We start from the raw sequence: 21,087 nt of genomic DNA on the forward strand, positions 1-21,087 counted from the left end.
TTGCGTGCTCAGCTCCTGAGCCCGCATTATCACCGCAAATTAATGGTACTACGCTTTGCGGGAAGCCCTGCCCGACAGCGCCGTATATATACGGCGGATGTCGGGAAGGGGTTAAGGCCATTGTCTGGTTGGAAGGTGAACCTTCGGCCCAGTCTGAGGTCCAGAGCACTCTGGATCAGGTTTTCATTAAGAATATCTCTGTACTTTGCTCCATTCATCTTTCCCTCAACCCAGACCAGTCTCCCTGTCCCAGCCGCTGATAAACACCCCCACAACATGATGCTTCCACCACCCTGCTTCACTGTAGGGATGGTATTGGGCAGTGCCTGGTTTCCTACAGACATGACGCTTAGAATTGAGGCCAAAATATTCAATCTTCGTCTCCTCAGACCACAGAATCTTGATTTTCACAGTCTAAAAGTCTTTTAGGTGCTTTTTTGAAAACTTCAGGCGACTTTCATGTGTCTTTTATTGAGAGGCTTCTTTCTGGTTTCTCTGCCATAAAACCCAGATTAGTGGAGTGCTGCAGTAATAGTTGACCTTCAGCAGCACATTTTTTTTTGTACCCTTCTCCAGATCTGTGCTTCCACACAATCCTGTCTCTGAGCTCTACAGGCAGTTCTTTCCTCCTCATGGCTTGGTTTTTGCTCTGATATGCATTGTCAGCTGTCAGACCTTATATAGACAGGGGTGTGTCTTTCCAAATCATGTCCAATCAAATGAATTTACCACAGGTGGACTCCAATCAAGGTGTAGAAACAATTCAAAGATGATCTAGAGAAATGGGAGGCCCCAGAGCTAAATTTTGAAGTGTCATAGCAAAGGGTCTGAATACTTATGTCCATTCAAAATATGAGTTTTTAATTTGCAAACATTTCTAAAATTCATTTATCACTATGGGGTATTGAGTGCAGAATGATGAGGAAAAACTTTTTTATTTTACTTTAGCACAAGGCCTCAATATAACAAAATGTGAGAAAATTGAAAGGGTCTGAAGATTTTCCGAACGCACTATATGTATGTATATATATATATATATATATATATAATGTATGTATGCTTGGAACATCTAGTGAGTGTGTGCAGATGTTTCCACCCTTATCTTGTGTTAAGTTATGCAATTTGTCACTGCCATTTCAATACAATCTTGCACCATACGTTAACGTGTTTTTTAACATGGGAGTCAACAGGCGACAAATGGCATCAGTTAGAGACATCAATCACAGCTAACCAGCAAAAAAATGTATACATTAAACGTACATGTTTTTTTTAACATGGGAGTCTATGGGCGACAGATCGCTGACTGATGGCATCTGTCAGAGGTATATATTTTTTTTTTTTACATGTTTAACTGGTTCCCGACCGCTGGCTGTGTTTTTACGGCCAGCGGTCAGGGTCCTTAAAACCCGAGCCATAGACTTTTTACGGCTTGGGTTTTAACTTGCTGCCCGAGCGATCGGGCAGCTGAATGTCGGGTCTCCAGCTGTCAGTGACTGCCGGGGACCCTGTGGAGAGGATAGAAGCAGCTTTCGCAGCTTCTGTCTTCTCTGATCACTTGTACACACAGCTCAATGAGGGCTGTGTATAGGAATAGAGGCAGCGGCCGCACCGCTGTCTCTCTATTCCTCCCGGTGTTCATGTGACTGGTCACATGATCGCCGGGTGCCATTACTGACAGACTGCTGCTGGGTCTTACTAGACCCAGCACAGCCCTATTAGTGACAATCGTCACTATGAGAGGGCTGATTTCCCCTGTAAGGGTATGTTTACACGAGGTCATTACGTCCGTAATTGACGGACGTATTTCGGCCGCAAGTACCGGACCGAACACCGTGCAGTGAGCCGGGCTCCTAGCATCATAGTTATGTACGATTTTAGGAGTCCCTGCCTCGCTGCCGGACAACTGTCCCATACTGAAAACATAATTACAGTACGGGACAGTTGTCCGGCAGCGAGGCAGGGTCTCCTAGCGTCGTACATAACTATGATGCTAGGAGCCCGGCTCCCTGCACTGTGTTCGGTCCGGTACTTGCGGCCGAAATACGTCCGTCAATTACGGACGTAATGACCTCATGTGAACATACCCTTACTGGGGCTGCTGTGCAGCTCCGGTTACAGTGGAAAAGCATGGTTTAAAAGAAAAAAATATATATATAAAAGTTCCCCAAAGGTCTTTTTTGACCTTTTGAGGGACAGACCATAGTAATAAAAAAATAGTAGAGTGCAAAAAATTTTTAATAATAAATACACATAAAATACCCACCCCAAGAAAAAAGGTCGTTTCCCCCCCCCCCCCGCCAATCATTGTTGTAATGCTAGCGCTGACCCAATTACCCCAATATAGACATGTAATATATTAAAATTTACGGTAGACAATGACGATCACAAATAAAAGGTCTATTTTAGGGTAAAACTGTTATTACCAAAAAAAAAAAAAATAGCTGAAACTTAAAAAAAGCTTATTTTTTTACTATTATTTTCAAAATTTAAGAATAAAAATTCTAAAATACCAAAAAGGATGTGTATAAAAACGATAAAAAAAGAAACCTGCATTGTCTATGGAAAAAACATCGCAAAAATTACATCGTTAGCCCAACAAATAAAAAAGTTATAGCCATTTAACTAACGCATGCTAAAAAGGGATAAACGATGTCTGGTCCTGAAGGCTCAAAATAGCCCGGTCCTGAACTGGTTAAAATCTCGCACCGCATATCTTTTGTATATGTTGGGTTTAGAGATAAGTTAAGGGCGGAGGCATCTGTGTGTAAGCATGTTGTGAGCATTTGTATGTGAGCATGTAGGGATCTAGTGTATGAGTGGCACTATTATGTGAGCTTTGTATGGTATCTTTATTTGTATATCATTTTGTTTAAAAAAAGATGTAGCACAATGATTTAAAGGGGTTGTCCACTACTGGACAACTGATGACCTATCCAACGCACAACACCGATGATATACTGATTACCTATCCGGTGGAAAGGTCATCAGTTGTTCGGTAGTGGACAACCCCTTTAAAGCTGTTGTACAGGATTAGAATAAAATGCCTGCTGTCTTCCAAAAATAGCATCACACCTGTCCAGAGGTTGTATATGGCATTGTATCTCCGCTCCATAGAAGTCAATGGGTTTCAGCTGCAATTCCATATACAACCTGTGGACAGGTGTGGCACTGTTTTTAGTAGTAAGTAGCTATGGTTTTCTAATTTTGTATAATCCCTTTATTCTGTACCTCCAGTTATAACAACATGTTTTGTTATCCCAAACTAAGTTTAATTGTGCCACCCAGAAACTGAAGGAACATAGCAGGAGAGGCTTCCATCTTTGTATGGTTGTCTGGAATATAGGACTGTCCATGTTGTGTTTCTCGGAGGCACATTTAAACTTCAGGTGCCAGCGCCAAACATGAAGGTAGACTTTAAAGGAGGCAAATTCAGTCTCCGTGCCCAGGGCAGCGCAAGCTGTAAATACGTCTTTATTTCTGAACACCATTTTACTGTTTACCTTCAGACTGTTCAGTAACTATGAAAATATATGGTTACTTATCTCATACTCTTTAGATTAGGTGGACATAGGTCATGTTCTCTTCCCAATTCTTGGCCTACCATTGGATTATTTTGACATGCAATGTTTTGTTTGCCATATTCTTGTTAAACAGATTCACCTTTACAATGGAAACCAAATGCACCCACTTAAAAATTTGCCATACTGGGCTAGAAACGTACAAATACAATTAACATCCATTATATATTCCTCCGACAGGGTTTTATCCAGAGTGGCCATAGAAATGATAAATATGCACTTTATCTCCGCAACAAATTTGATTTGTGTAACGATTTCCGTTCAGATATGGCTATCAGTGAACCTCACAGCTTTCCCGTTTTATGAAGTTTAATGGACAGCATCCAGACGTGCTCTGAGAAACTTAACTGCTTAACGGTTATTGAGCTGCGGTTCCTTTTACCTATTTATAATATTTTTAGCGCATTTTTAATTGATTTAAAACCAAGTCAAATGCTTTTTGCACAGGCCATTAAATCGGATTAGGAAAAAGGTAAAACCTCATTGACTTCCATGTTTTCAGCTTTCTTAGAGATTTGAGAAGGTGTTGGATACTGGTAGTATCAGATTCAGAAGAGCAGGTGCAGGCTTTACGATAGGAGTAGTAGTTGCTGATGCAGTGAATGAGTGCTTTAGTGATATCTATAGTTTCTACTATCACATGAATATCGCTCCAGCCCACAAAATATCTACTTATATTATTTGCGGGCAACATGCAGATTAAATGCCTTCTTTCTGTATTAGATTAATAAACATTAAGTTGTATTAAATGTAACATTTTGTATTTCCAGGCAGTATAAAAAGCTGCGTTCTATGTTTAGTGATGCACGACGTGACTGCGTCTTTTTCCCAAACGAGTTCCAGCATTATGCCTATCTTCCCAGAGAGATGAGAGAGTCTGTGGAAGACTGGCAGACCAGGTACTTTGCATCTAATATTCACCTTTTATTAACTACCCTTATTTAAAGCAGGCTTAATATTGTGTCAACTCTGTTATTATTTTAAGGCTTCGTTCACATCTGCGTCGGGACTCCGTTCATGGTTTCTGTCGGTGGACCTTTCCGTCAGGGGAACCCAAGAACGGAATCCAAACGGAAACCATAGGTTTGAGTTTGCATCATCATTGATTTCAATGGTGACGGATCCGGTGCAAATGGTTTCCGTTTGTCACCGTTGTTTAAGGGTTCTATCGTTTTGACACAATGAATAGCGCAGTCGAGTACAGTATTGATTCCGTCAAAACGACGGAACCCTTAAATAATGGTGACAAACTGAAATCATTTGCACCGGATCCATCGCCATTGAAATCAATGGTGATGCAAACGTAAATCTATGGTTTCAGTTTGGTTCCCCTAACGGAAAGCTCAGACGAAACCCATGAACGGAGTCCCGATGCAGATGTGAACAAACATGCAAGCTATTTTGATTGTACTTTGCAATGATCTGCAAAATGCCCCCAGAAATTTTAAATTACGTTGGGACCCCACCCTGTTTTTCAACTTTGCTTTCCCGGATTCAGGACAACATGAATTTATGAAATGGAACTTTTAGACATCAGCCCCACTACGTTTAAAGAGGAGCTGTCTGCACTCCTGACATGTCAGTTTTTGTAAATACTTGCTTTTGCCGTAAAATAAAAATTCTGGAGAATATTTTCTTAGAACCCTGCGTTTTCATTCCTCTGTTATTCCTCCTGGAAATGTGAAAATATTTTGACAATTGGATGTCCGTTTCCCCTTGTCAATGGGGCGTATGATATTTTACCTAGTCTTTAACAGGGTTGAGGTCAAACTGTTCTCCTTCCTGACTGTCTTAAAGGAACAGTGTCATCGCAAATAATTTTTTTATATGTTAAAGATGTTAGTGCTTTAATAAAAACGTTTATATTCATTTGTGTTTTACTGTTTCTTATTTTTACACTTTTTCTTCCCTATGGGGGCTGCCATTTTTTGTTCCATTTCTGTGTGTGTCGATTAACGACACACACAGACATGGAATACGGCAGCCACAGTCCCATAGGGGACTGCGAACGGCTCCCGTCCCATTGACTGCCGTGTACGGCGTCTGTGTGGGAACTGCGCATGCGCCGCTCCCACACAGTCCTATTCGAAATTGGCGCCGTCCGGCGCCATTTTCCTGTGGACCGGAAGTCGCGGCCGGACAGTAATATTACTACTTCCGGTCGCGGCTTCCGGACTTGTGCACATGGAACAGCGGCAGCAAACGGAGCGGACGGGCCGGAGGGAGCCACGGCGGCAGGAGCAGGTAAGAGATTTCAATGTATGTTAGTGTTTGTGTGTGTTTACTACTGTATGTAAACCTACTACACTGTGGGTTACCTCAAAAAATGGCGACACACAGTGTAGGAGGTTAAACCTTTCAAACCCCTCGTTTATCCCGGCACTAGCCAGGATAAAGGAGGGGTGGATGCTGAGAGCTCACTAGAGCGAGGGCTTTTAACCCAATGTTGCAATGCTGCAATTTGGGAACAGCCCCATCTAGTGGCCAAAAATGGGTAGTATTATAAATTAGAAATAATTTATAATATTTCCTGGCTCGTGCCAAAAAAAATAAAAAAAATTTGAACAATGTTTAATCACCCACACACTAAATGTTTAAATTTTAAAAAAAAAACATGTTTTTCTGGCAACACATTCCCTTTAAAACATGTATTTTTGATAACCGGAAGTTAGTCAGTGGAAAAGACCCTATTAGGGGCGTTAATATTCGAATGGCTCCTGTTAACAGGATTTACCCAAAAATATATAGGCAGCAAATAGAGTTCCCAACTTCATTAAAAATCAGTTCAAAGTCTTAAACCCCTTTTCTCCCTGTGTATGCCACGGCTTGCAGGTTATACTTGTGAACTATTGCGACGCAGTAATGGTGCGTGCTCAGGAGCTGTTCCCATGCCATCGCGTGTAGATGCTGGCTATATTGCACAACAGACAAACCCCTCTAATGGCTGGGATCAGAGAGAAGATGTTTAACCCCTTAGATGGCTGCAGTCAATATCGGCCGCAGCACCTAGGCAGTTTGACAGAGGTCGGAGGCTCTCGTGGTTTGCCCTTCGGCCCTCCTGTGACGCAATCTCTGTTGTGCCGATGGGTTGCCATGGCAGCCGGGGGACTAACAAAGGCCCCCAGGACTGCCCTAGCTATGTGCCTATTTGGATATGCCAGAGGCATGGCCTAATAAGTTTCCTGTCAGTAGTACATCAACAGGCAATAATGCTTTCTTATACCACATGTTCCAAAGAATTATGCAAGCGATCAAACGATTGCTGCTTAAAGTCCCCTAGTGGGACTAATAATAAAAAAGATAAATAAAGTGTTAAAAAAAAAAAAATTATTGTACAAAATTAAAAATTATATTAATTTAATCAGTAAAAATAGTAAACTTTGGAATGGCGCTTCCAGACTATTTCTGGGCAATTGAGATACATTTTATGATTGGGTTCTCATGATTGATAAATCAAATGATGGCACGAATGATCCGCATTTAAATCTCCCTGCACTCTCGCCTGTATTGGAAAGTAGACTGCAGCAAGGTCTGGCTCACTTGCAGTTACATTGGGTTGCAGTTCAAGTCGGAGTTTTGCAAAACAAACCTGTGGGTTCCAGGACATTATTTCTGACATGCTGTTCCCCATCTAGCGTCACTGCAAGGTTTTGAGAGTTGGCAGACTTTGTATCCCTAAACGCTGAATGACATGTACCCGCAGAATATTCCACACTTTTTCATGGAACTGCAGCAGAACCATAACCTCCCTGTAACTTCTACCACTACCTTCAAATCTGGCACGTGTTGGCTTCGCAATTCTCTCTTTTTCGTACACCTGCATATCTCATTATCCATTGATAGGGATATTTAAGTCACAATTCCCCAGGGCTTTAGTTCCGCATTGTATATTTGCCTGTTCCTGAAAAACATTGTAAACTACCTTTTGAAAATTATTGACAAATGGAAAGCACAAATACCAACACTCAATGAGACTAATTGATGATTTATTGGAATCACATATTAAGGTTTCATTGTCTGTTGACAAACAACTCATAAAGTTGTACATTATTCATCAAACCTACTTTACTCTGACAAGGCTTTTCAGAATGTTCGGGCAACAAATGCAGAGTGTCCTAGGTATCACAAGCCACATTCAGACTTTTGGCATATGATCTGGGCTTGCCCCCCAACACGCAGATTTTGGTCGTCAGTAGTAGACTTTTTGTCTACTCTCCTTGACCTTCCAGTTCCACATAATCCAAAGGTCTGTTTACTTGGTCTCCTATCAGATGGTGTACGGACGCATCACATCTAAAAAAAATTACGAAAATACTAATTTTAACAGCCAAATGTATTGCATTAAGATGATATAATTACATTACACCTACCCTTGATATGTGGAAATTGAAAATCAATCAAATACTGCCATATGTGGCGATCATATTTAAACATAGGAAATTTTGTGCCAAATTTGGTTCAGTATGGAGACTTTGGTGCGAATATCCCCTATCCAATTACACACCACCAGGTATGCGAAGGGCACTTTCCAGACATATACTTCCTTCTCAATCCCTACCGAGAATTTCTCCGTTCCTGCACTACATCTGTAGTCCAGTGTTATTTGCTTTGCCCTATGATAACGTGCTTTTACAGGTTCTTATGTACCAGGTAACTGCACTGATTCCTCTAAATTTTATATATGACTGTTTTGTACTCAACGTTTTTTGTTCTACAGAAAAGTAATAATTTGGATTATTCTACTTCTATGTAGTTGTAAAATTTGTTGTATGTTCTGCTATTTATTTAATTTAAAAAAAATAAAAAAATGGTGCCAGTAAAAATTCAAACTTGTCCCGCAAAAAAACAAGCCCTCATTCTGCTTCGTAGACAAAAAAATTATGGCTCCGAGACTGCGGTTTCATAAAATATGTTTTTATTGTGCAAAAGTACTAAGGTCTCATGCCCACGACCGTATTTTTGCGGCCGCAATTTATCCGCATTTTTGCGGATAACTTGCAGACCCGTTCTATGGCCCGTTCTATGGCCCCATGCACAGGACCGTGATTTACACAGATTCGGACAGCAAAAACTCAGGACAAGTGATTTTACGGTCCGGATTTACCAATACTGGGGAATTATTGTGGATCCGTGAGTCCGGATGACACACTGATGCACAACAAGAGTTTTTTACGGTCCTATAGCCTGCAACGGACCCGTGATTTTGCGGACCACAAAACCAAAATGGTCGTGTGCACGAGGCCTTAAGAATAAAAACATACGTGCTATTTCTGCGCATGGCGCAAAAAAAAAAAAACAGGTGTCTGAATTGCTGTATTTTTGGGGGTTTGTTTTCACTTACCAACCCCCCCCCCCCCCCCCCCCCCCCCCCGTATCCCAAATTGGTTCCATCAAGAAATACAACGTCCTGCAAAAAACAAGTCCTTACACAGCTATGTCGATGCAAAAAAAGAGACCAAATAGGAATTACAAGAGTTTATAGCCTAATGATGGGTTGTAGGGAATTTTTTTTTTAACCTGCTATCCTGTTTTATTTTCTATTTGCTGCCACTATGAAGAGAAACCATTCTGATAATGTTAATTAATACATTACGGAATTGCAATAACAACATTTTCTGACAAGTACTTTTAAACCAGAGATGCTCATTAAGTCCAACTACTTTCTTACTTATTTTTCTTTAATCAGGGTTTTTTCCAGTGGTTGCCAGTGAAGGCATATCCTAGCGATATGACATCACTTACTGACCGCTGGGACCCCACAGATTACCACAATGCAGGAGCCGTTTCAATTTCCTGCACAGTGCCATGACCATTCAGGCGGCAGTCAGACCCCTACTGATCAGAAAGTGACAGCATACCCTAGCGATATGACATCACTTACTGACCGCTGGGACCCCACAGATTACCACAATGCAGGAGCCGTTTCAATTTCCTGCACAGTGCCATGACCATTCAGGCGGCAGTCAGACCCCTACTGATCAGAAAGTGACAGCACACCCTAGCGATATGACATCACTTACTGACCGCTGGGACCCCACAGATTACCACAATGCAGGAGCCGTTTCAATTTCCTGCACAGTGCCATGACCATTCAGGCGGCAGTCAGACCCCTACTGATCAGAAAGTGACAGCACACCCTAGCGATATGACATCACTTACTGACCGCTGGGACCCCACAGATTACCACAATGCAGGAGCCGTTTCACTCTGGAATTTATTTCCTGCACAGTGCCATGACCATTCAGGCGGCGGTCAGGCCCCTACTGATCAGAAAGTGACAGCACACCCTAGCGATATGACATCACTTACTGACCGCTGGGACCCCACAGATTACCACAATGCAGGAGCCGTTTCAATTTCCTGCACAGTGCCATGACCATTCAGGCGGCAGTCAGACCCCTACTGATCAGAAAGTGACAGCATACCCTAGCGATATGACATCACTTACTGACCGCTGGGACCCCACAGATTACCACAATGCAGGAGCCGTTTCACTCTGGAATTTATTTCCTGCACAGTGCCATGACCATTCAGGCGGCGGTCAGGCCCCTACTGATCAGAAAGTGACAGCACACCCTAGCGATATGACATCACTTACTGACCGCTGGGACCCCACAGATTACCACAATGCAGGAGCCGTTTCAATTTCCTGCACAGTGCCATGACCATTCAGGCGGCAGTCAGACCCCTACTGATCAGAAAGTGACAGCATACCCTAGCGATATGACATCACTTACTGACCGCTGGGACCCCACAGATTACCACAATGCAGGAGCCGTTTCACTCTGGAATTTATTTCCTGCACAGTGCCATGACCATTCAGGCGGCGGTCAGGCCCCTACTGATCAGAAAGTGACAGCACACCCTAGCGATATGACATCACTTGCAATCACTGGAATATGCCTTTAATTGTTAGAACAACCCTGAAATTACATGGAATGAATGTTAAAGTTAGGATGGTTTTTCTTTTGTCTACAGATGTATTTACAACTCTTGTGTCTGGTACTATCAGCACTGTCATGCTATGGTTCCTGTCATCATGGTGACCGAGAGGGAAGATGTCATCCGAAGATACAGCAATGAAACCGAGGGAGTTTATGTGTTATCATTTAAGGTGCGTGTGCGCAGCACAAAATATTGAGAGAAAAATCCAACTGTAGACAAGTACTATATCCAAATATTACAGCGTGCATGGTGGCAGGTTTGGAGCATTTTTTGCTCATCTTATGGCTGTTGTTGCACCTAGATATGTATTATTCTTTTGTTAGTTTCCTTTCTCTTCACTTGGTGTAGTGAGCCGTACAAATATTTTATATTGCGGTGCTATGTTTCAAAATCTAAAGCCATAGGCATGAGATAATTGTCGGCCAACTGTTTTTTCTGATTGTAGTCCTTTAACTAACTGGTTATGTTCATTAGTCCAACAGACCGTCTGCTGACATACTGATGAAAAGCTGATCTGCTGTGTTGGATTTTTCTCTGCACATAAAAGTCGTTAATGTTTCTAAGACAATATTGCGGGAGCTTAGTTCTTGAAGTGGTTGCGTTTCATGGACTTTGCATGTGTTTACCACCACAGTGTTATGTATTCAGGATTCATGTGATTCGGATCCCAAATACGCTTGAGTGAATGAGCATGTTGGAAGATTGATTTTCATCTGTTGCCTGTTTTACATCTTATATAATGACCATTTTCATATTAGTAAATTTTATCCTCCTGTATTATGTACAAAATGTATGCTAGAAATTACCTATCAGTTACCCTGCGTCGTACAGCTCCGTATCATAGAATAAATTATTATTTTTTGTCCGATCCTTCCAGAATATGACAAAAAACAATCTTCAATGCCTCTGTGTAAATTTAGAGGCATACAGAGTGTATGTATATGTATGTGTGCATATATATATATCACACAAGAAAATGGTGACAGCACACTGCGAAAACCAATGCCACCTAAGCCACGAAGTATAAATAAATATGCATTACTGCAATCTACTTACAATAGGGATGTTCTTAGCCTACATTTTTATCAAATTGTGTGAGCCCACCTGCCACAACAAGGCGTCCTCCATAGGTGGGGACCGACTCTGCACATACACCCAGAACTGGGACTAAACCTACATATTCTTAGGGATGGTAGGAACCAGCATTAAACTAATAAAAATATATACACACACACACACACATTAATGTAGCGTGCAGCTCCGTGGCAAATTCTCTTTAAAAAGTGGTCTGTTATCATCAGGTTTTCATCTTTATCCTCTTCAATTTAATTTTATAAAATAAACTATAAATAAACCAACGTAGCCTTTCGTCTATACCTTTTATAGCAAATGTTTTTCTAACTTGTGGCTTTCATAACAGAATTACTTGGAAACCTTCTGGCCAGATCTGAAGGGTGCACAGGAACTTTACGAGTCTGTTCGGCAGACTCTCTATGAACGTGAGACTGATAGCCGGGAGAGTAATGGTAAGGAATACCAGGAACATCTCTCAGTGGAAGTTCTGGAAGCAGGCATTAAGTCTGGAAGATATAAGCAAGTGAGTCCGACACCATTGGTCAGAAGGGGGCAGTGTAGGAAGCAAATACTTTGTGGTGAGCTAACTTGTATCTCTCTGTGCAGGGTGCGCTCAGCGTTAACAAGCATCGCTCCCAGATGGAAGCATTTGTACGACTCCAGGGCTTGGCTGGAAAAGATACAGGTAACTGTTATACTCCTCATACTACTTAGGCCAGGGCTCAGTTATGTAAACGTGTACAAAGGTTGTGAATTGCCAATAAATTGCATTACACCAGTGGATCACTTGACATCACGTGAAAATGCAATGCCTTGAGTTCGTGATTATTGCAGTAAATCAATCGCACACCCTCCCCAACTTTTGAGAATTGCGGCTATCATATGTCATGCGAGTTTCCATGAGATCTCACGCGATTTGCTGTGGTGCAAACTGTCACTATGGAGCCGTGGCTCCTCTGCAATAAATTGTGTTTAATCGCAGTGCAATATTGCATGTATTTCTAAGTGGTCACATGATATTACATGTGTTCACATCACAAATCTGCAGTAATTGCTCCGCTTCTGAACCGAGCCTTAAAGCAGATCTGTTGCCATAGTATGCTGCCATATTTTAGATCAGCGTATTATACTTGCAGATCCACTGTACTATGCGACCAAACGGCACAACAAAAATATTTTGCTGTTTGGTTAATAGTGCCTTACACAGAATACAGCAAGCACAGTTATTTTTTTTGCTCCATCATCACACTATAACTGTGTACCATTCATTTCATAGACCTACAGAGTGATGTTCTGATCCATGGTACTAAGGCCCGGAACAGAGCAATCCATGGAGACACGGTGGCTGTTGAAATTCTACCTAAATGTGACTGGAAGGGGAGAATTGGAGCACTGTGTGAGAACGAGGCAGACGAGAGGGCTGTGGATACACAGAGTGAGGTTATGATAACTGGTGAGTAGGAGAGAAATGAGTTGTTTTTGGTGCTAAGCATTTGTCTGTTTTGTGCGTAGAACGTGGGCCATTGATCCATTCTCAGAGTACATGATGGCCATGAGCTTTTGCTACCATTTGTCACGTTTATCTTTTTAGGTCGTGTTGTGGGAGTGCTACAGAGGAATTGGAGGGATTATGTGGCTACTTTTCCATCTAAGGAAGAAATACAGACTCAGGGCAAAAATGCCCAGAAGGTTCTTGTGACTCCTTGGGACTTTAGAATCCCCAAAATCCGGATCAGTACTCAGCAAGCAGGGGCTTTGCAGGTACATTAAACAGAGATTAATGTATTACTAGATAGTGATAGTATAAGACTTCTATGCTTTATGTACATTCATGATTGTGACCGCACGAAAATTATTTTGTAATTCCTAAGTGTATTATTTTAGTTTGAAAAAAACGATAACATTTTTGTCATAACAGAAGTAGCATAATTTACTACAAAGAAACACCACGTAGGGGGGAATTAATAGTCAACTAAGTTTATTCTTTTCTTTTGATCAGGATTATAGGGTGGTGGTGAGGATAGATTCCTGGGAATCCACCTCTCTCTATCCAAATGGACACTTTGTGCGAGCTCTAGGACGTATTGGTGATCTAGAAGCGGAAATTGCAACTGTCTTAGTGGAAAACAGTATTAACATGAAACCTTTTTCAGAAGCCCAGGTCAGTTCTTCCCTCGTAATTCTAAATGACCAAGCTCCGTTTTACTACTGGAGAAGAAATATGCAATTTACAAAGTTTACAATTTTACAAAATTATATTCATAAATGATGTGGAAAATATACACTTATATTCACCATTTATAATGTCTTATTCAGAACGGTTATGTCCTTGTCTCTTAATAGCTTGCAGAAATGCCAACTAACAGTCCAGAGCATCCATGGCGGGTGTCCCCAGAAGAATGTGGTCGACAGGATTTGCGGGAAACTCATTTGGTGTTTAGTATAGATCCAAAGGGCTGTGAGGATGTGGATGATGCCCTGTCCATTCGTGCTCTGAAGAATGGGCATTTAGAGCTTGGTGTTCACATTGCAGACGTCACACACTTTGTGAAGCCAAACTCTTATACAGACATGGAAGCGAAAACCAGGTCTGTGAGATCCCAGAATTGTATATCCCAGCACATGAGGTCACATCATCTGCTTTGCTACCCAATGTCATATTATGTGAGGGCATCATGTAGGCAATTACGTTTTAAGTAATCATTTATGTGTTTAAGACCTGCAACGAAGATTTATGAAGTTTTATTTCCTCCATCCGTTCAGTTTTTTTTTATCAATGGACTAACTATACTAGATCCATACATTGTTGCTAACCGTAAAGTAACTGTCACAAGTCAATTCAGCTTATCCTGTAGCCTGTCCCCCAACAACATTTTCTAGTTTGCCTGTTAGTTTCAGTTACATAGTTACATAGTTCGTACGGTTGAAAAAAGACACATGTCCTTCAAGTTCAACCAAGGGATGGGAAAAGGGAAGGTAAAAATTTCTACACATAGGAGCTAATATTTTTTTGTTCTAGGAAATTATCTAAGCCTTTTTTAAAGCCATCTACTGTCCCTGCTGTGACCAGCTCCTGCGGTCGGCTATTCCATAGATTCACAGTAAAGAAGACTTGTCGCCTCTGCAGGTTGTCGCCTCTGCAGGTTGAACCTTTTTTTTCTCCAGACGGAGGGAGTGCCCCCTTGTTTTTTGAGGGGGTTTTACATGGAATAGGATTTCACCATATTTTTTTGTATGTGCCATTCATATATTTATATAAATTAATCATGTCCCCCCTTAGTCGTCTTTTTTTCAAGGCTAAATAGGTTTAATTATTTTACTCTTTCCTCATAACTTAGATTCTCCATGCCCCTTATTAGCTTCGTTGCTCTTCTTTGTATTTTTTCCAACTCCAGGGCATCCTTTCTATGAACTGGAGCCCAGAACTGAACTGCATATTCTAGATGAGGCCTCAGTAATGCTTTGTAAAGTGGCAATATTATATCCCTGTCCCGCGAGTCCATGCCTTGAAGCAGCTGATTGACACTGCATGCTGTTATTGAGTTTATGATTTACAAGTACACCCAGATCCTTCTCAACATGTGACTCCCCCAGTGTAGCTCCCCCTAGGACATATGATGCATGCAGGTTGTTGGTACCCAGATGATTAATCTTACATTTATCTACATTAAACTTCATTTGCCAACCGGATGCCCAAACACTGTTTGTTTAAATCCACCTTTAATTCACGAATATCTTCCATGACTGAACATTACTACATAGCTTAGTGTCATCTGCAAAAATAGAAATAGTGCTATTAATCCCATCCTCTATATCATTAATAAATAAGTTGAATAATAGTGGTCCCAGCACTGAACCCTGGGGTACACCACTTATAAGCGAGTAATAAGTATAACCGATAATTCAGAGTAGGAATCATTGACCACAACTCTCTGGATACGGTCCTTGAGCCAATTCTCAATCCAATTACAAACTATATTTTCTAAACCTATAGTCCTTAATTTACACATTAGACATCTATGAGGGACAGTGTTAAATGCCTTTGCAAAGTCCAAAAACACTAAATCCACAGCGGCCCCTCTGTCTAGGCTTCTGCTTACCTTTTCATAAAAAGAAATCAAGTTGGTTTGAAAACTTCTGTCCTTAGTAAAACCGTGCTGGCTATCACTTATAATACTATGTTTTGTCACATAAACCTGTATATAGTCCCTCAATAGCCCCTCAAACATTTTCCCTACAATGGATGTTAAGCTTACTGGTCTATAATTACCTGGGGAAGACCTAGAGACCTTGGCACCACATTTGCCCTGCGCCAGTCCCTTGGCACTATACCAGTCACTAGAGAATCTCTAAATATTATGAAGAGGGGCACAGAAATAACAGAACTAAGCTCTTTAAGAACTCTAGGGTGTAGCCCATCTGGTCCCGGGGCCTTGTGCACATTTATTTTATTTTATTTAGCTTGGACCATATCTACATTCATCCAATTCAGTATATCAACTGATGTATTAACAGCACTGGCACCGGCTACATCAGCTGCTCTTTCTTCTGTTGTATATACAGAGCGGAAGAACCGATTTAGTAACTCTGCCTTCTCTTGATCCCCTGTGACCAACTCCCCATTACCATTATTTAGGGGTCCTACATGTTCAGACCTTGGCTTTTTTGCATTTACATACTTGAAGAATTTTTTGGGATTTGTTTTACTATCCTTGGCCACCTGCCTTTCATTTTTTATTTTTGCTGATTTTACCTTTTTACAGATTTTATTAAGCTCTTTATATTTTACAAAGGCTACAGATATACTCTCAGATTTGTATTTTTTCAAATGCCCTTTTGTCATGTATTGCCCTTTTTACAGAGGGTGTAAGCCATGTGGGGTTTAATTTTAGTCCTTTATACTTGATACCTATAGGAATAAATTTTGCACTATAATTACCCAAAGTAGATTTTAAGATCTCCCATTTATCATTTGTACCATTATTTGACATTAGTTCTTCCCAGTCCATATCCTGAATTGCCGCCCTCATCCTGGGGAGTTGTATTTTATTAAGTCATTTCTTCAACCTCAGGGAATGGGACGTTATCACTCAATCAGGATCGTCGTTTACTAGCCAGAACAGAGCCAATGCAAACAGAAGCTCTTATTATTTATTCCTGCTACTTCTATAGCTCCAACATAATCCGCAGCACTGTACAGACGTTGTTCTTACTTTACTCTCTGAATTGGAGTTCACAATCTAAATTCCCTATTAGTATGTTTTTGGGGTGTGGGAGGAGACCAGAGTACCCAGAGGATACCCACACAAACATGGGGAGAACATACAAACTCCATGTTGATTTTGTCCTTGGTTGTATTTGAATCCAGGACCCCAGTGCTGCAAAGCAATATTGCTTTCCACCGAAGCACACAATAATTTAGCTGGGTAAAGCTTCACTTGAGAGCAATAACAAGTGATCACTGGGGTCCCAACAAGGGAACCCCTGTAACTTGATAGTTAATTTGGGGCATACTTGCTGAAAAGGGGTGATCCTAAGTGGACATCTTCTTTAAGATGTCAGCTGTTCATGTGTTACACTTTTCTTAAATTACTGATAAATTATATATATTTTTTTCTCCCTTTTCGCATTCATGTATTTATTATAATTGGTGACAAATTAAATCCACTATCACCCCTAACTTCCTGTCACCTGCCACATTTCTATATGCATTTTTTTTTTCATTGCTTCCTTACACAGGGCTACCACTTACTACCTTGCTGACCGTCGCTATGACATGCTGCCTCATATCCTCAGTGCAGATCTGTGCTCCTTACTTGGTGGCGTTGACAGGTAAATCTGCAGAATGTATACGTTTTGTAGCCGTATTCATAATTCTCACCAGTATATAAAATGCTCAAACCCCGTTTCTGAAGAAGAGACTGATGAAAAGTCCTTGGATGCTGTATGGATTTTTTTTGCAAATGCATTGATGTTTTTTTTTCCCTGCAGTTGATGAAGTATAAAAAAAATTCTTGGAATTTTATAAATTTCCCTACAGAATATTTTTTTCTTACTGTAGCAAAATTCCCATTTATACGACTGCATATGATATTTCCAGGTGATTACAGATAAGGCGAAGGAGGAAAAATGCTATAACTGTAGTCTGACAATATAAATATGGGACCCTAAATATTCCCATCGTTAGAATAGGTTGGAAATCGTTCTGCTGGTATAATAGACGCACATATATAGTCACAAATGCTCGTCATCAGTCATTTTGTCCAAATTATCTATACGACTAGGAAGCTATAAACTCCAGCATCGTTTTTGTCGGCTTACGTTTATGGTTCAGATAATAGAGCAGTCATTTTATGTATTTTGATATTCTGCCGGACAATAGTTATTCCTTCCAATATCCACAGCACCATCTAAAGTCATAAATGTGAACTGTGACTCGCATAGTATGTAATGAAAGAATACAACATTGCTCTAGTTAGCAATCGATACGTTAATTATATTGGTTCTGCACTTGGATGCCTTTGTGTTTATTAGACCAGCAAAAAGTGTCCCATGTATTTCTCATGTGCTTCATACTACAATGCATAATACACCATTGGTGACATTGATGAAATGTGATGTCTGCTCCATTTATACAACCTGTTACACTATTAAATACTAGATTCTGATTGGCTTCAACTAGTTACACAATTGACCTCTTTTGCCGTTGTTTGTTAAAGTTTCTTAATGTTTGGTTTTTTTGTCTATATTTGCGCAATGAAAATCTACACTTGTTTCCACCCAGGTATGCAGTAAGTGTAATGTGGGAGTTGGACAGTGCAACATATGAAATACGAAGAGTGTGGTATGGAAGGACCATCATCCGCTCTTCCTACAAGCTAAGTTATGAGGTGGCTCAACAGCTGCTGGATGGAGATCTTGAGCCACTTAGCACTGAGCTTGAGCTTCAGCCTCTTTCACAGGACTCTGTTCAACTGGATCGTCTCTTATGGGCAATACGTAAACTGACTGAGGTCGCTCGAGCTGTCAGGTCACGGAGGGATATGCATGGCGCACTGGAGTTGGAAGGGGTGGAAATAAGAGTTCAGTTGGGGGAGGAACATAGCATTGATGATCTGGTTCCTAAACAGCCTTTGCAGGTTCATGAGACTATAGCAGAATGTATGATTCTAGCTAATCACTGGGTGGCCAAAAAAATTTGGGAGAGCTACCCTCAACAGTCATTACTCAGACTTCACCCACCCCCAAGACAGGAATTTTTCAAGGAGCTGAAAGCGAGTGCTCAGGCAAAAGGATTTTCTATCGATACACGGTGAGTTCAATACTTGGCTACATATGTACATTATTCCATGTGGTGTTGGTCTAATACTAAACATAGTCATTGCCTGCACCTTGCTCTGCAGTCAGGTCTGCTCTAAAAACTATTTTCCATGTCATCATGTCCCGTTAATGTATCCAATATATCAAATCCTTTATATTCTCTTTTTTAGCACAAACAAAACATTGGCTGATTCTTTGGATAAAGCAAATGATCCAACTGACCCTTTGGTGAACCGGTTATTGCGAGCAATGGCGACACAGGCCATGTCCAATGCTCAGTATTTCTCCACAGGCTCATGCACAGAGGATGAGTTTTATCACTATGGTGAGTGCCATGGTCTTTGAAATGCTTGCACATTTATCAACGGTTCTGACAACCATATATCCAAAGCTATACATGACTAATGCAAAGAATAGATATTCATTTGTGAGGCTTTGTTTCAGCTTGGACCGTGGATCAAGAAAAAACGCTTTTAATTCGGAAGGCACTTGTTTTTGATGTATTCGTATAGAGTAAGGGTGAATTCACACGCTGCAGATTTTCTATGCGGATTCTGCAGCAATTTACAGTACAATACATGTGGATGGGGTTTTGAAAGTGGGAACGACTTTGCTCATATATCGCATTGTTGGTTTGCAATTGTGCCTATTGTCCAATTACAATCCAGGAATAAGGAAACGCATTGGGACGTTGTGTTTGTTGATTATCTATCTGTAGGGTATACCAGGGTACATTAGGGAAAGGCCCCAGTGCAGGACTTCCTTTTTTGGGGCGATAACTCTGCTATAGGACGTCAGGCTGTGTCCAGGTAAAACTTTCTATTTCTGATATGCACTTCTTTAAACGAAAATATCTTTGCAACCGCTTTGAATATCACAACTTTTTACTTTTATTTTTATTCACACGACTTATGAGACTTTCATTTTCTAGATTTAGTTTAATTAATTCCATGTTTTTAATTTTTATTATGAGCAGACAAATCATAAACAATGTAAAAAAAATCACTCTCTTGTATTTTTTCTTAAATATATTTATCTATCTTATATGTATATAGATACATACATACAGGGCCGCCATCAGGAATTTCTGGGCCCCATACAGCCAAGATGTCTGGGCCCCCCCCCCCCCCCCTCCATTACCGGGGCGAGCAACGGAAAGTGTGGCAAACACGTTTGTACGTTATACGCATTAACTAATTTTGGTGCTGATGTCAATTACAGTAATCAAAACCATGAAGCAGGCAGTGACCGGTTAATGCTCTGGATTTTGATCTATTTAGCCAAATTGTATCCCACTGTATGGCATACAGTGGGATACGTCGCCCGGGGAATGGCCCAGGGGAAACTCCTGAAGTCACTGTCCATGAATGGCAGTGACGTCTGGAGCTTTCCCAGGGCTGGAGCCTTCTACTAGCGCTCCTCCCAGGGACTATGGCGCTGTTCCTGCTGTCCCTATACGTAAGTCGGCAACGCTCTGGCCAGGGATTCCGGCTCTGGAGAATTCCCTGACGTCACTTTACATATATGGTAATTTGGGAAGTTTGAGGAAAAAACTGATTTTCCCTGGCGCTGCTCACTGGTAAAACCCTTCTTGAGTAATGAGGATTTGAAACAAGCAAATGTAATATCAGATATTGTTTTAATTACTACGCGTTTCCAGGCCAGACCGGCCTCTTCATCAGGTAAATTACAAATGCATTTGCAGCCAGATCAGCAGAACTGATCACCTATCTGTGGCATTTTTACTATATCATTTACTATGATTCACTATGTGCGCTCTTTGTTGTTTTTTTCTCCTCTGCTGTTTAGTGACTTTACATATATAGACAGTGATGTTAGGAGCTGTCCCAGGGACAAAGTCCACGGGTAGAGCACTTGTGATGCTCTGCCTGGGGACTCCGGAATAGCAAAGTCTACTACGCTATTCCATTTTTCAAAAATAAGGTTTACCGACGTCTACCAGCCCGACGGAGGCTAAAAGGACATAATGGAGCCCTGTGAATTATCGTCTACGTTGTATATAGTGTACGTTAGGAGATTTCCTGACGTACACGATAAACTTAGGGCAACAACGTGATGTGAAGGGAGCCTTAAGGGAGGGGGGAGCGCTTGTGAGGATGTAAGGAGAACTAATGCTCCGTTCTTACGTTGCCATTAAAGTTCAATGTGT

At 41.1% G+C, this 21,087-nt stretch overlaps 1 protein-coding gene across 2 annotated transcripts in view; it reads left to right on the top strand.

Moving 5' to 3' along the window:
• The window catches only part of DIS3L (DIS3 like exosome 3'-5' exoribonuclease), a 67,110-nt gene that overhangs the window by 39,504 nt on the left and 6,519 nt on the right, over positions 1 to 21,087 (top strand). For both annotated transcript variants that reach the window (XM_075858316.1, XM_075858315.1), the window contains exons 3-13: positions 4,349 to 4,477; positions 10,557 to 10,692; positions 11,944 to 12,120; positions 12,204 to 12,282; positions 12,874 to 13,050; positions 13,189 to 13,358; positions 13,597 to 13,758; positions 13,941 to 14,185; positions 17,337 to 17,429; positions 18,382 to 18,909; positions 19,088 to 19,242. In XM_075858316.1, the coding sequence (XP_075714431.1) occupies positions 4,349 to 4,477; positions 10,557 to 10,692; positions 11,944 to 12,120; positions 12,204 to 12,282; positions 12,874 to 13,050; positions 13,189 to 13,358; positions 13,597 to 13,758; positions 13,941 to 14,185; positions 17,337 to 17,429; positions 18,382 to 18,909; positions 19,088 to 19,242 (2,051 nt within the window). The remainder of the gene's footprint in view (positions 1 to 4,348; positions 4,478 to 10,556; positions 10,693 to 11,943; positions 12,121 to 12,203; positions 12,283 to 12,873; positions 13,051 to 13,188; positions 13,359 to 13,596; positions 13,759 to 13,940; positions 14,186 to 17,336; positions 17,430 to 18,381; positions 18,910 to 19,087; positions 19,243 to 21,087) is intronic.

Source organism: Rhinoderma darwinii, chromosome 3 (genome assembly GCF_050947455.1).
Source record: "Rhinoderma darwinii isolate aRhiDar2 chromosome 3, aRhiDar2.hap1, whole genome shotgun sequence".
NCBI lineage: Eukaryota > Metazoa > Chordata > Amphibia > Anura > Rhinodermatidae > Rhinoderma > Rhinoderma darwinii.